The 15,657-nt window shown below is 36.5% G+C and overlaps 1 protein-coding gene and 1 pseudogene across 1 annotated transcript in view; one reads left to right on the forward strand and one right to left on the reverse strand.

Annotated features, from left to right (window-relative positions):
* Window positions 1–606: 606 nt before the first annotated feature.
* The window catches only part of LOC109678255 (pannexin-1-like), a 115,854-nt gene continuing 100,803 nt past the window's right edge, over window positions 607–15,657 (reverse strand). Inside the window, exon 3 of the mRNA XM_074083234.1 lies at window positions 607–1,622. Within this exon, the coding sequence (XP_073939335.1) occupies window positions 1,614–1,622 (9 nt within the window). The 3' untranslated portion in view covers window positions 607–1,613. The remainder of the gene's footprint in view (window positions 1,623–15,657) is intronic.
* LOC109678915 (ribonuclease H2 subunit B pseudogene) lies at window positions 8,353–14,835 on the forward strand (annotated as a pseudogene).

The raw sequence follows: 15,657 nt of genomic DNA on the forward strand, positions 1-15,657 counted from the left end.
TAGTTTCAGTCTTCTACATGTGTATATTAAATTTTCCCAAACCATTTGTTGATGAGGCTTTCTTTTTTCTTTTCTCCAACATGTTTTTGGTTCCTTATAAAGATTCAGATGCCTATAGTTTTGTGGGATTATTTCTGGGTGTTTTGTTCAATTCCATTGGTTTATGTGTCTATTTTTTTGTGCCAGTAACATGTTTAGTCATTTTCACAATACATATTCTGCCAACTCTTGAACATGGGAGGTCCTTACATCTTCTAGTATGTTCAATTCCTTTCTTCAATGGTTTACGATTTTCATTGTAGAGATCTTTCACGTCCTTAGTTAGGTTTATTCCTAGGTATTTTTTGAGGCCATTGTGAATTAAATTGTCTTCCTGATTTTCTTTTCAGTCTGTTCATTACTGGTATATAGAAAAGTTACTAAATATTATATCTTGATTTTACCAAGTGTTTATCATGTCTAAGAGACTTTTGATGGGGTCTGATTGCTCTGGTTAGGAATTTAATGCACTATATTTAATAAGAGTAGAGACAGTGGACATCCTTGTCTCATTCTTGACTTTAAAGTGTTATGTGAATCTTGAACAGAGACATGGGTCACAAAGGCTTTTCAGGAAGCAATATTTATTTGCATGTCAGCAGCAGCTCAGCGATTCACATACAAAGGCTGAGCCCCGAGAACAAAGGGGTCTCACCTTATACAGCCTTGCAAGCAGGTTTTAGAAGCAAAAAGCAAGGTTTAACCCATTTATGGTTGCATGCAACTCTATTGGCTACTTCACCCCAGTGCTATGTGACCTTCTTCATGTTCAGATTCTTTAAGTTTCATCTCCCTGCTATGCCATCTCCCCCAACCCCCTGCCCTGCTACATTATCGTAACACAGACTTGCTTATTTCTCTTTTTTTGGCCCTCCTCCCTGCTACATTATTCCCCCTTTGATGCTTGGACCCACCTAGAGTCAAAGAGCATCATCTTGATTTATGGGTTTGTATTTTCATAGCATCATTACATGGGCAGCTGTTTTTTTCTCCATAATGATCTCGATAGACCACAATACCAAGGGAACCAGGCAAGGTAACATCAAACATGCTCCTAAGACAAGACCCCATTGCCCTACTTTTCATAACAAATGTAACCTGTATTTTTTTTTTTTTTAACTCTGGGACTTTTAGTATTGCTTACCGGCAACTTCACAAACCTGGAAGTATATGAGCTGATGTAACATCTGACTTGTTGGTGGGTGCATGACACAAAGTATGGTTGTGTGGAGGTCCCAATAATGGCTCATTATACCATTTAGTACATGGGGGAAATTTGCAAGGGCCACCCCAAAAGGTAAGAGTCCAAGTATGTAGAGGAGAGCCGGGGTGTGTGTGTCCTATGTTTGAGCTTCTGCCACGTGTACACTACTCAGCTTCTGGAGTGACTGGAGCAGATCTGTCGTCCCATTGTTCATGGTCTCCTGTTGTCTCTTGGGAAGTGGAGTCCTGCCGAGGAAGGGTGCAGGCATTCCAGAGGATGATCTTGGATGGTGAGGCTGGGTCAGGGAAGCACTCCCACTCAGGAGAGGCTGGCTTTACTCAGCTGTGGTGGATCCAGAGAGCATTTTTTGCTACTTTAACTGTAGTAGGGATAGACAAGATAACAACAAAAGGGCCACTTTAATGGGGTTTTAATGGTTGGACATTTTATTCTTTTACCCAGACAGTATCTTTTTTTTGCTGAGTAGAATTACTGTGGCAACAATATATTATCAGTACGTATGTTTAAAAAAGTGCATGGTTTAAAGAAGTTAAAAACATCATCTTTAAGTATCATGTTTAGAGCCAGTAAAAATAGTCATTTTGTCTCTATTTAAGTAGAAGACCCTGTTTAAAAAATATGAGTTTGTGCCTGGAAGGGATTTAATGCCAGATAGCTACACATGTATTAAGAACCATTCCTCAATCCTCTCAGCCTGGTTACTTTGAGAGGTCTGGCACCAGTGATTCCATTTGAACTTTGATGACATTCCGTCCCCCACCTTGTCTCCAAACTGCTTCTCTTTGAGCAGTCTCCTCTGAAGATCTTTTTCCCTTCCAAGTACTAACCAGGCTGACCTCACTTAGCTTCCAAGAGCAGGTGAGATTGGGTGTGTTCAGGGTGGTATGGCCATAGATTGAAGCTCTTTCTCAATTGGTCATGGTTTTCCCTCATCATGAGGATTTGCTCTTTCCTAGATTTTTGTTTGTTTGGTTTTGGTCCCATGTCAGGGGGCTGGGGGGGGGGCAGTAGCGAGCAGATCAGGTGGGAGTTAATGCCAACTAGATCATTTTGGCCAAATTTAAGCAAGAAAGAGGCTTAGAAGAAGTGGTCCCTATGTACTGGGAACAAAGGGGCCATGACACCAAGATCTGGAAACAGCACTCTATTGGCAGTGCCATGGCTCAGAGGGATAACTCTTAAGGTCTGAGTCCCAAACACAATAGGACTATTACTTTTAAACATTAGCAGGTTTTGAGTATGTCAATGCAGGGGGTCAATGTATGTTCATTGGAGGACAGCTTTTATATTCCTAATTTGGGTACAAGCCTGTCTCTACCAGGGCAAGACAAAGGGAAACAAGGGAGTCCTTATTTCTGTTGCTCAGTCTTAGCTAGTGTGATTTTCCTGTCACTAGCTGCAAGCTTCTGTTTATGCCTTTGTGGTTAAATGTCAGTGAGCCCAGCTCTAGCCTGTCAGCAAGAGGTGTTGAAACTGATTTTTCCCATTTTGCTCTGCCACCCTTAGGCAGTGGGCTTCTAGACAAGAACAATACAAAACAAAATGCAACAAAAGCAGATATCTAAAAATCTAACCTGCTTGACACATAAGTACTAATTAGAGTCTTTTTTTTTTTATGGACTTGATGTAAATGCCCCAGAAGGATCAGAACTGTAATGACAAAAACTTTGGGCAATGGCTGAAATTCTGATGGACACTTTAGCAACTAACAGAACAGTATATCGGTACCATTAACTTTTTTATTACTGTATTAATCTAAATTTTGTATTTTAGAAGGCTTAATATACTTGAAAAAATATAAATATATTTAGTATACCAGCAACAGCATCATAGCTTTATAGAGGTTATATATACATATTAGTTTAGTTGTTGTTCTTGAAGTAAAACCTTAGATTTTTTTTACCAGTTCAGAGGGAACAGTGTCAGTGACCCCAAATAGCCCAGACACAGACACATATAGGGTACCAACTGTATTAGAATTGGCCAAGACAACAGTTGTTTAACCATGAGGTCATCTAGAAAATTTTGCATAAACCAATTCTTAAATGAACTTTTATTTAGTTATGATTCAGTTACCTTAATAGTCAAAATCCTGACAAAAATCACCAGAGAACATAGGTAAATTTTTGTGGGGACTAAGTGTGGTGCTGGGAAACCTAATGGCCAAGAATCATGGCTCAGATGTTGATAAGGGATCACATCCCAGATTGTTGACATTAACAGATGTCTCACGACATTCAGCAGGATCCCACCAACCTGTAGTCAATAGAGCCTCCTAAATATCAGGCCCAATCTGGCCATCCCAGGCCAAAAATTCCCTCTGCCTGACATGTGGAAGAAGTAGGACTAACATCTCCACTCTGTTGACTCCAATAAAAACTGGAGGTCTTGACTTTCAATGTAGTGCTCCTTTTTGAGTTTTTTTTATTTATCCTATCTGGATGGTGCACTTCGGCTTTACATAAGTAAATCCATCTCAACCCTCATATCAGTGCAGCAGCACTACCTGTGCTCAGCTGCCTCTTGCTTCTCTGTGTTTTCATAAACTCTTGTTGTCTTGATAAATTTTTGGATTAACCTGTAGCACCAAAAATACCTGACAGTTATGTTGACAAAACAAAAACCATTTTTAAGATAGTTTTTTTGTAAATGTTATTAAGTACAATATAATATTTTAAAGATAGCCTTGTTGTTATGAGCTTTGAAAATTAGGTTTTAGTTTAACATCAGTACATTAAATTTTGACCTTACAAAACCTTTAATGTAACTGGATTTTAATCAACTCAATTACTTACATAAGCATTTATAAGCTCCATCTTTTTATGACAACTTACTAGGTACCTTTATGACAACTTATCCTGTATCTGCTAGGGGAGCTTGTCTCTATCCTTTTTTTTTTTTTTAATTTATTTAAAAGTATTTTAACCTTTCATTTTTAAAAACCATATCCTTAATACCTTATATATATATATATTTCTTACTTGTTGAAAATAACTCATAAAACCTTTTAACATAGAGCCTTATATTTGCATGAAAAAAACAGAAATAAGGCAACCTAAAAATTATTTTTTGTATGAAAACAATTTATAGAAAGCCCATTTGTTAGTAGAACCATGTATTATAAGAGAGAATTAAATCCCAGATTTTATTTAAGACAGAATGAAACAGGCTAAGGTCATTTTTTTTAACTACCCAAATTTTAAGATTCCTGCTGCAGGATGTGCCCCCTTTTCTTTCTTTCTTTCTTTTTTTTTTTTCTCCTCTGGTCTGAGCCAGAGTGTTAACCCCTGAATGCCAGCATCCTAGTGAGACCTGATTGAAATAAGTTTGAAAACTGGTTTTCTTAAAAGTAGCAGTAGAGCAGAGTAACAATTTTTTTTACATTGACTCTATAATAAAAACCATCCTCACAATGTTTTCATATTCATACGTAAAAAGCTTAAGCAGTTTATAACAGAGATCTTTAAAACAAACAGCTTGGTTTTTTTGTTACCTTGAATATCACATTAACCGTATAATAGCAGTTTAAGAACTATTTTGAAGATGCTTACACACACACACACACACACACACACACACACACACACAGTTTTATAAGTTAAGCATGCCAGAAAAAATTGTCACCTTAAGCTCACATAAAATGAGCTGGAATTCCAGGAGCAAATTAAATTTTGCCCAATGCTTTAAACAAAGTGACACACACACACACTCAAAATTAGAGTGCACTTTCAAAAAAAAAAAACTATACCCACAGAGCTATCAGGTGGAATGGTGGATGATGCATCTGTTCTCTTGTGAGTCTCTGTCTTTGGAACTGAATTTTTGTTACCCATCCCTTAACCTTGGTTGTGGCTATTTCCCAGGAAAAGCTCAACCTCCCCAGTACTGGAGGTTTTTTGCATTTAACCCAAAGTGTTTTCTTTTTACTTGTGTTGTTTCCCATCCTGGTCTATCTTGCTGGCAAGAAAACCTGGCAGGTGTTCAACCTCCCTAATTTCTGGAGGTGTCTCACATACTTTCTCCCCACTCCCTAAACCTGAGAGACATGGTTTCACCCCCAGATAGGATTACCAGGGTGTCTGCTGGGAGGTAATCAGGCTCTCCTTCTGCCTCCTAAAGGCAGGCCTATTATTTGAACCCAAGTTCTTACCAGTCTGATGGGTGGGGCTCCCAATTGGTTTCTGAGCTTTCTCCAGGTTCCTTTGTACAACCTAGACTTGCTCTCTGGAGCACTGGGGGAGGCGAGTCCCTCTATGGGATCAACAGATTCTTTGGTGCCTTGTGGGATGCTCTCCTAATAAGCTGGGGATGCGGAGTCCTCGTAACAATGAGGTGAAAATACCATCTCTGAGTCCCACATGAGCCTCCATAAACGTTACGGGAATCTCAAAAGAGACACAGGACACTAAGGCTTTTCAGGAAGTGATATTTATTAGTGTGCTGGCAGCAGCTCAGCAGATTCACATCCAAAGGCTGAGCCCTGAGAACAAAGGGGTCTCACCTTATACACCCTTGCAAGCAGGTTACAGAAGCAAAAAGCAAGGTTTAACACATATATGGTTGCATGCAACTCTACTGGCTATTTCACCCCCAGTGCTATGTGACCTTCTTCAAATTTAGATTCTTTAAGTTTTATCTACCTGCTATGCCATCTCCCCCACACCCCCTTCCCTGCTACAGTATCAGAACACAGACTTACTTGTTTATTTATCTATTTTTTGGCCCTTCTCCCAGCTCGTGCCCTGTGTGGGTATGCTGTGTGAACCTGACTAAGAGTGGTGGGGAATGAGAAATAAGACACACACAGACATACAGACATAAAACAGAAAAGCTGGGGACAGGAGGGCTGCATGTTTCTGGTGGGGAACGTGAGTGCCTACCTGAGCCAGAGTGTTTATTTTATAGGTCAGTACAAGGAAAAGACTCAGGTAAAAATCAAGCTTCAACAATTCTTGATGCAAGGTGAAAGGAATGAGGTTTGGTGGGCTAATTTTCCTAAGGCTAATGAAGCTTAATTACAACACATCAGTTCTGGAATCTTCAAGGCATGCAGGACACCTTATCTGGCATCAGGGAATCTCCTAACAGTTCTGGCACTTTATCTAGTTTTGCATCAGGGGGCTGGTATGTAGACAAAGCATGTTGCTTTCTTCAAGGAGATGTGAGGACAAAGGTCAAGACACTAGGTGCTGGGAAGAATGAGAGTAGGGGAGCTCTGCAAGCTCCTACTATGGGGAGGCTGTGCAAGCTCCATTATTTCCCAGTCCAGGGTTCATGCCTGGTCTCCAACCCTCCCTGCTACAAAAGGAATGATTCACCACAATATTGCCTATAGGTGAGGTACTTCCTTTTATTCCTAGTTTATTCAGGACTTTTATCATGAAGGGATGTTGAATTTTGTTAAAGGCCCTTTCTGCATCTATTGAGATCATCATGTGATTTTTGTTCTTGATTCTGCTTATGTCCTGAATTATGTTTATGTATCTATATTATTGAACCATCCTTGCATCCCTGGAATGAAACAAATTTAATTATGGTGTATGATCTTTTTAATGTGTTGTTGAATTTGGTTTGCAAAGATTTTATTAAGAATTTTTTCATCTATGTTTATCAAGGAAATTAGTCTATAATTTTCTTTTTTCGTTGTGTCCTTATTTGGTTTGGGTATCAGGGCATCATATGAGTTTGGTAGCACTTCTTCCCTTTCTTTTCTTTTCTTTTTTTTTATTCTGGGACTGGGGTTTGAACTCAGGGCTTCACACTTACAAAGCAGATGCTCTACTGCTTGAACCAAACCACCAGTCCATTTTGCTCTGGTTATTTTGGAGATGGAGTCTCACCAACTATTTGCCAGGCTGGTCTCAAACTGTGAGCCTAATGATCTCAGCCTCCCAAGTAGCTAAGAATACAGGCCTTCCCTTTCTATTTTATGGAATAATTGGAAAAGTGTTTGGTGTTAGTTCTTTAAAGGTCAGTTAGAATTTCACAATAAATCCATCTGTTTCTGGGCTTTTAAAAAAAGTTATACATCTAAATGACTTTTACTGGAAATTCATGGATCAGGGAAGCCTCCAGTGTATAAAACAGAATGAGAGCTCTCATTGAGCAATAGCAAAACAATGGGCTTCATAATTTGGAAACAAAGAAACAGAACAATAGAAAAAACTAACTGGTTAAGTAGATTACTTTTTTGTAACTGTTAAAAACAGAGACTTTCTTTATGTTGACTAGAATATCATCTTTCTAGGGATCTATTTACTTCCTTAAAGTTTTAGTTTGATTATGGGGCATTTGACATGAGTTACTCCATTTTGTTTGTTCTGGTCTGTTGGGTCCTAGTGTAGGAACTCATTCCAAAGCAATTGCCTCCTAATACTTGCTTAATAATTCTCCCTTTACAGTTAGGCTCTTTTCTATATGGAAGTATGTATAAATACATAACTTAAGGCATTGGCTCTACTCTTAGTTACCATCATCTTGGGTTTCTGGTTTCAGTACATCATTCATAGATTATGGTGTCCTCATGATCACACAGTTCTTTGAGTCTTTGTTCCAGCTGGGCTCGTCTTTGAGGAGGACTAGTGGCTGCTTCAATCTCATTGCTCATTATTGATCTATTTAAGTAGTTCATAGCCTCATGGATCAATTCAGAGGGGTTATATGCATCTAGAAATTTATTCATTTCTTCTAGAATTTCTAGTTTCTTAGAATACAAGTTTTCAAAATATTCCCTAATAATCCTAGGAGTTTCATTGATATTTGTTGTGATAGCCTCTTTTAATCTCTAATTTTATTAATTTGGGTCTTCTCCCTCTTTCTTTCTAATAGTTTGGCTCAGAGTTTATCAATCTTGTTTATCTTTTCAAAGAACTCTGTTCAATTGGTTCCATGTACTGTTTTTCTAGTCTCCACTTCATTAATTTCTACCTGGATTTTTATTATTTCTTTCTGCCTACTAATTTTGGGTTTGGCTTGTTCTTCCTTTTGTAAGACCTAAAGGTGTATTATTTGACAACTTCCTGATTTTTTTAATATAGACAGTCACAGCTATAAGCCTTCCTCTTAGCGCTGCCTGAGTTGTGTGTCCCATGGGTTCTGGTAAGTTTAAGTTTCATTTTCAGCTGATTATAGTAATTTTTTATTTCTTTGTTTACCCACCGATTACTGAGCAGTGTATTGTCCAGTCTCCATGTGCTTCAATATTTTCTATAGTTTCCTTTGCTGTTGATTTCTACTTTTATTGTACTGTGGTCTGATAAAACACAGGAGGTCATTTAAATTTTCTTATATTTGCTTATACTTGCTTTATATCCAAAAATATCACCTATTTTGGAAAAAGTTCATAGGCTGCTGAGAACATATACTCTGTAGCTATTGGGTGGAAAATTTTGTAGAACTCAGTTAAGTACATTTAATCTATAGTGTCTTTTAATCTAAAGTTTGTGTTGATATTTTGTCTGGATGGCCTCTCTATTAGTGAGAGTGGGATATTGATATGCCCACTAATATTTTCTTTGGGTCTATCTGCACTTTTTTATGTAGCCGTATTTGTTTTATGAAACATTTTGTGCACATATGTTTACACTTATCTCCTCTTGATGGATTGTTCCCTTTATCAGTATGAAGTTCCCTCTTTGTCTCTTCTAATTTTTGTTTGAGGTCTGCTTTGTCAGACATGGGTATAGCTACTACTGCTTGTTTTCAGACTCCATTTGCTTGGGATATCTTTTCCCATTCTTTGACTTTAAGCCTGTGTTCATGTTTGCCAATTAGGTGTGTTTCATATAGGCAACAAATGGTTTGGTCTCGTTTTTTAAACCAACTCACCTTCTGAATCTTATGATTGGAGAATTGTGACCATTAACATTCATAGTTATTCTTGAAAGACTTGTAGTAATTCCTGTTATTTTATTGTTTTCTAACAGTTGATTCTTTCCTAATCCTCATTTATCTACTTGTCTGTTGAGATTCTTTTTCCCATATTTTCCTGATTGCAATTATCTTCCTCATCTGTGTGTAGAATTTCCCTAAGTATCTTCTGCAGTGCTGGTCTAGGGTCATGAATTTCTTTAGTTTTTGTTCATCATGGACAGATTTTATTTCTTTTGAAATTATGAAAGATAGTTTTGCTGGGCAGAGTAATGTAGGTTGCGAGTTTCTTTTCTAATGCCCTTCTTGCTTTTAGAGTTTCTGCTGAGAAATATGCTGTTAATCTAGTGGCTTTGTGATTTATTGCTTCTCTCTGACAGCTTTCAGTATTCTTTCCTTGTTCTGTATATTTAATGTTTGAATTATAATATACCTTGGTGAGTCTTTCTTGTTGTGTGTCCTGAAAGTCTACTTATTTTATTGAGTATGTTTTCTATGCCTTTAGCTTGTACCTTTTCTTCTATGCCTGGTCTCTGGCCACTATTTAGGGTTCCACTCCCATTCCTTTCCATGTCGTCCGTCTCTCTCTGCAGTTACAAATATGATGTTTTGTTTCAGACTCTCTGAGACAATGGACAGCACCGGGAGCTTCTTCTTTCTTCTTTCTTCTTCTTCCTCTTTCCTTTTTTTTTTTTTTTTTTTTGGATGATACTGGGGTTTGAAATCATGCCCTCATCCCTTTCTCCTTCAGTTATTTCTTTAGATAGGATCTTGCATTTTTGCCCAGAGCTGGCCTCCTACCTACAGCCTCCTATGTAGCTGAGACCACAGGTGCATACCACCAAACCTGGCTTATTGATTGAGAAGGGATATCACTAACCTTTTACATGGACTGGGATCCTTCCAATCTCTGCCTTTCAAATAGCTGGTATTGTAGGCATAGTTTCTTTATCCATTCATCAGTCAGTGGACATTTACTTTACTTCCATATCTTAAATATTGTAAATATGCTACAATTAACATTAGCATACAGATAACTCTCACACACACACACACACACACACACAAGAAAATGAAATCATGTGTGTGTGTGTTTGTGTATGTATGTATCACCAGTAATGGTATTGCTGGATAATTTGATAGTTCTACCAGCATTGCACAAGAATTCCTTTTGCCCGCATTCTTGCCAATGGATTTTTAAAATATTTATGATAATAGCTATTCTGACAACTGTGAAGTGATAGCTCATTGTGGTTTAGATTTGCATTTCCCTGATGATTATTTATCTTGAACATTTTTTTCATGTACCTGTTTGCATTCTGTATGTCTTCTTTTGAAAAATATGTTTAGGTCTTTTCCCCATTTTTAAAATTAGATCATTTGTTTTCTTTTTATTGGGTTGAGTTCCTTATATATTTTGGATATTAATCCCTCATCAGATGTATGGTTTGCAAATATTTTCTCTCATTCCACATATTGTCTCTTCAGCATGTTGATTGTCTCCTTTATTCTGTAGAAACCTTATAGTCTTCTACAATCCCATTCATCTAGTTTTGCTTTTGTGCCTGTGCTTTTGAGGTTGTATCCAAAACCACCAATGCCCAGACAAATAACATGGAATGTTTTCCCTAGTATTTTTGCAGTTTTAGTTCTTTAATACCTTTTTGAGTTGATTTTTGCATACCATGTGATATTATATTCTTCTTTGTGCAAATATTAAATTTTCCCAAAACCATTTATTGAAGAGGCTATCCATTCCCCATTGTGTGTTCCTGGCACCTTTGTCAAAAATCAGTTGACCATAATTGCATGAGTTTACTTATATGCTCTCTTGTTTGTTCCTTTGGTCCATGTGTTTTATGTCAGTACCATGTTGTATTGATTCCTATAAATTTACAGCATATTTTGCTATAATATAATGACTACTGCATTGTTCCTCTTCCTGAGATTGCTTTAGCTATTCTGGGACTTTTATGGTCACATATAAATTTTAGGATTATGTGTTCTACTTCTGTGAAAAATATCATTGAAATTTTTATAAAGATTATATTGGATCTAAATATCATATTGGGTAGTAAGAATATTCTGTATTAACATTATTTAATTCTTCCAAACCATGAACACAGAAAAAAATTCTACTTATTTGTGTCACCTTCAACTTCTATCATCAATGTTTTACAGTTTTCAATGTAAGAAGGTCTTTCACTTCTTTGGATAAACTTATTCCTAAAGTACTTTATTCTTTTTGATTCTACTGTAAATGGGGTTGTTTTCTTAATTATTTTTCAGGTTGTTTTCTGCTAGTGTATAGAAATGTAACTGATTTTTGCATTTTGAGTCTTGTGACCTGTAGCTTTACTGAATTCATTCAGTAACAGTTTTTTGTAGAACCTTTAGTGTTTTCTAAATAAGAGATCATGTCATCTGCAAATAGAGAAAATTTTACTTCTTCCTTTCTGATTTGGATGCCTTCATTTCTCTGTCTTACCTAATTGCTTTGGCTGGGACTTCCAGCACTATGATCAACAGAAGTAGTGATAATAGAAATGCTCATTATGTTCCTAATCTTTGAAGAAAATCTTGCAACTTTTCATCATTGAAATGATGTTAGCCATGAGATTTTCATCTATAATCTTTGTTGTGTTAAGGTACATTCCTTCTAGACCTAATTTGTTAAGAGTTTTAATCATGAAAGATAGTTAAGTGTTGCTACATTCTGTTTCTTCATCTATTGATATATCTCATACAGTTTCATTCATTCATTCTAGTAATGTGATTTATCACTTTTATTGATTCATATATGTTAAGTCTTCCTTCAATATTTAGGAAAATTCCCACTCAAATGTGGTGTATGATCCCTTCAATGTGCTGTTGAGTTTGATTCGCTAATGTTGTGTCAAATATTCTTGCATTTATGATCAACAGGGATAATGGCCTATTGTTTTCTTGTAGTGTCTTCATCTGGTTTTAGAATCAGGGTGATGCTGGACTTGTAAAATGAAATCTGAAGTGTTTCTTCCTCTTCAACTTTTTTGTAAGAGTTTGAGAAGGATTGGTATATTTCTTATTTAAACATTTTGTAGGGAGGCCATCAGGTCCTGAGCTTTATTTTTTCAAATATTTATTACTTATTCAATCTCCTTACTCATTATTGTTCCGTGCAGATTGTCCCCTTCTTCATGATTCAGACTTGGGAGATAGTGTGTTTTGGGGAATTTAGTTATTTTTTTCTAGGTCAAATAACTTGTTGGCATAAAACTCTTCATAGTCTCATGATTCTTTTATTTTTGTAATATCAGCTGTAATGTATCCTCTTTCATTTCTGAGTTTCAGTCTTTTTTTTCTTGGTTAATCAAACAAAATATTCATCAATTTTGTTTATCATTTAAAAAAACTAACTCAGTTTTGTCAATCTTTCTATTTTTTTCTCTCATTTATTTTTGCTCTGTACTGTTGTTTCCTTCTGTTTATTAACTTTGGACTCTGTTCTGCTTTTTATAGTTCCTTGAAGTATAAAGTTAAGTTGTTTATTTGAGATTTTTTTGCTTTATGTAGGCATTTACAAACTCTGCCTTAGAACTACATTTGCTGCATCCTATGCATATCATTATGGCTATTGTGAGCTATTTATTATTACTATTATTATTATTATTAATTTTAATACTTTTGTCTTTTAACCCACCACCATTATATTACAACAGAATTCTGAATTCACCTATATGGTTATCTTTACCAGTGAATTTTAGACTTTCAAATGTTTTTAGGTTACTAATTAATACCCTTTCATTTCAGCTTGAATTTCTTTTAGCATTTTGGGTTAGGCAAGTTAATGGTGATGGATTCCATCAGTTCTTGATTGTCTAGGAAAGTTTTTATTTCTCTTTAATTTCTGAAGGACACCTTTATCAGATCAAGCATTCTTGGTTGTCACTTTTATTCTTTCAGCACTGTGAATGTGTCATCCTACTCACTCCTGACTTGTAAGATTTCTTCTGCTGAGAAGTTTGCTGAATCTCTTATAGAGATTCCTTTATTTGTGACAAGGCTCTTTCATCTTACTGCTATCAAAATGCTCTCTTTTCTTTGATTTATGACTGTTCAGTTATAATACCTCTGTGAAGTCTTCTTTCTCTTGAACCCATTCAGACCTTTTGAGTTTTCTGTACCTGGATGTTCATGTCTCTTCCTAAATTTATTTCTTTAAATAGACTTTATGCACCCACTCTCTCTCTTCTCCCTTTGAGACGTCTACAATATGAATGTTAACTTTTGACTATGTACCATAATTCCAGTAGGCTTTCTTTAATCTTTTTCACTCTTTTTCCCCCCTCTTCTCTGGCTACATGGTTTCTTCTGATTGATCAAGTCTACTGTTTATGTTATATGTTCCATTTTTTTCATTTTATACCTTGCATTCTTCATCTCCAGGATTTTTTAAAATTATTTTTATCTCTTTGTTGAACTTTCAGTTGTGCTTGTGTATTGTTTTCCTCATATAATTGCATTGCCTAGCTGTTTTCTCTTGTAGTTTGCTGAGCTAACTTAAAACAATTGTTTTGAGGGCCAAGGCCTGTGACTTCCAGGCCTGCAGCACTGATGTGTGCCCAGTGGCATGACCATAAACATGGACTATAGGGACCTTGCCCATACTTGGCAATATGTGTTCCTGCTTCCAGTTAACCCTTAGTTGAGTGAGAACCATAGCTGTGGTAAAGTTGTGCCCTTAATGAAGAAAATAAAGACTATACAAACATTTTAAGATATTTGGTAGAGACAGTATGTACTCAGTTTTAGAAAACTTCTGGAATATGGAGAACTCACATTATCCAACAGACTAACAGAACTCTAAAGGAATTTATTCATGAGAAAATGCAAAGACATCTAACCTCATGATAACCCTTTTGGTGACATTTAATTCATATTTTTTATTGAGCTGCTGTGAGGTATTCAGACTCAGACCACTTCCCATTTCAGGAAGGAATAAGGAAGATACATTTGTAAGGCTGGTTAATCTATGCTCAGATTTACCTTACAGGGGAAGGAGTCATTTACTTGTTCAATATCTGCCTACAGAAGCTGTTTGAAATAAAAGTTTTGAAAGAAAAATAGCATTCTTGGCTTATACATCAATCAGTTCAATCAGGAGGTCTTACTTTGCCACACCCATGGACCCTCTGCTACCTCATAAAGACTGTCAAACAGGGCAAGTTTCAGCCCCTAGACCAAATTGCATGAAATGGTGTTTTTCCATACTACATTTTGATGAACTTGTTCCTGAACTCATGAAGTTACTTCACCACACAACAGGAGGAAAAGGAAAAGGAAAAGGCCATGAAAAATATTACATGTATGGCCAAGAGAAGTTATCAAAGTAGTTGGGAAGAAAAGGATAATCAACCTATCACAGCAATTAAAAGCCAATAATGTCAGTGTCAGTGCTCAGGTCCAATCATCTGTGTTTTTCTTTGGTGATCAGGTTTCCAGAACAGATTTTTCATTCTGTTTATGGTGTGATCTCTGATTACATCCCCAAAGAATTAAGTGATGGCTTATATAAATATTTAAAGCTCCCAGAACCTTCTATTTAATTGCCAAACCCTTCATCAAAGAAACTAAAGTTAGCAGATAAATCTATAGATGCAAAAGAAAATTATACTAAGTTTCATACTAAAGATTTGAAGACTAAAAAAAAAAAACACTAAAGTGACAGCAGCTCAGAAGGTTTTGAATAAAGTTGATAAGAATTGAATGAAGAATATGGATTTTTTTTTGGTGAAAAAAAGTGGAAATATTTGAAACTTTGAAAATAAGGTATAATAAAGCAAATAAAACCAATTACTTTGAATTCTTAGTCATAAAATTCATAGATATCCATTTCTTTGAGGGTTTATTGTATTCCTTTGGTAGTGCCATGTTTTCTTGATTTCTTTCATTTTCTTAGAAGTCTTTCCTTACTGGAGAGTCACCTCCTCCAGTCTTCACCAATTGATCTCAGTAGAGAAACACCTACACAAATTAGTCTAGCTAAGTATTCTGAGGCTTTCTGAAACTTTTGTAATGGATGAGCCTGATCTACATTTCTTGTTGCCTCCTGGGAGGGAATTCTTATGTTTTTATGTCTCTTTTGATCCCACAAAGCCAGCTTAAGCATTGAGAACCTCCTGTTGTTTTTTCCCCAGGGCAATGCTCTGAAATACTAGAGTTTGCATGCTTTATTCCAATCCTGCAGAGTTGACATGTATTCACCATCCATAGAGTTACAGTTGAGGAACTGGGCTGGGGTGGGGAGATGAAGAGTGTAGAGCACTTAGAGTACCTATGGGTCATCTGTTTCAGGGGGAGGAGTCCATAGATGAATTGCCCCAATCACCTCATTAGCAGGCTTTTTGATGGAGTATGAAAATTATTAGGATCCACAGCCTCTCTTCCTTATTCCCAGGATTTCCCAACCCTTTAGCTTTACCAAACACCTCAGTAATATGGGTTAGGTGAGAAAGAAGCAAGACTCTTGTGCAGCATCCTGT

The sequence above is a fragment of the Castor canadensis genome, chromosome 1 (assembly GCF_047511655.1).
Source record: "Castor canadensis chromosome 1, mCasCan1.hap1v2, whole genome shotgun sequence".
In the NCBI taxonomy this organism is placed as follows: domain Eukaryota; kingdom Metazoa; phylum Chordata; class Mammalia; order Rodentia; family Castoridae; genus Castor; species Castor canadensis.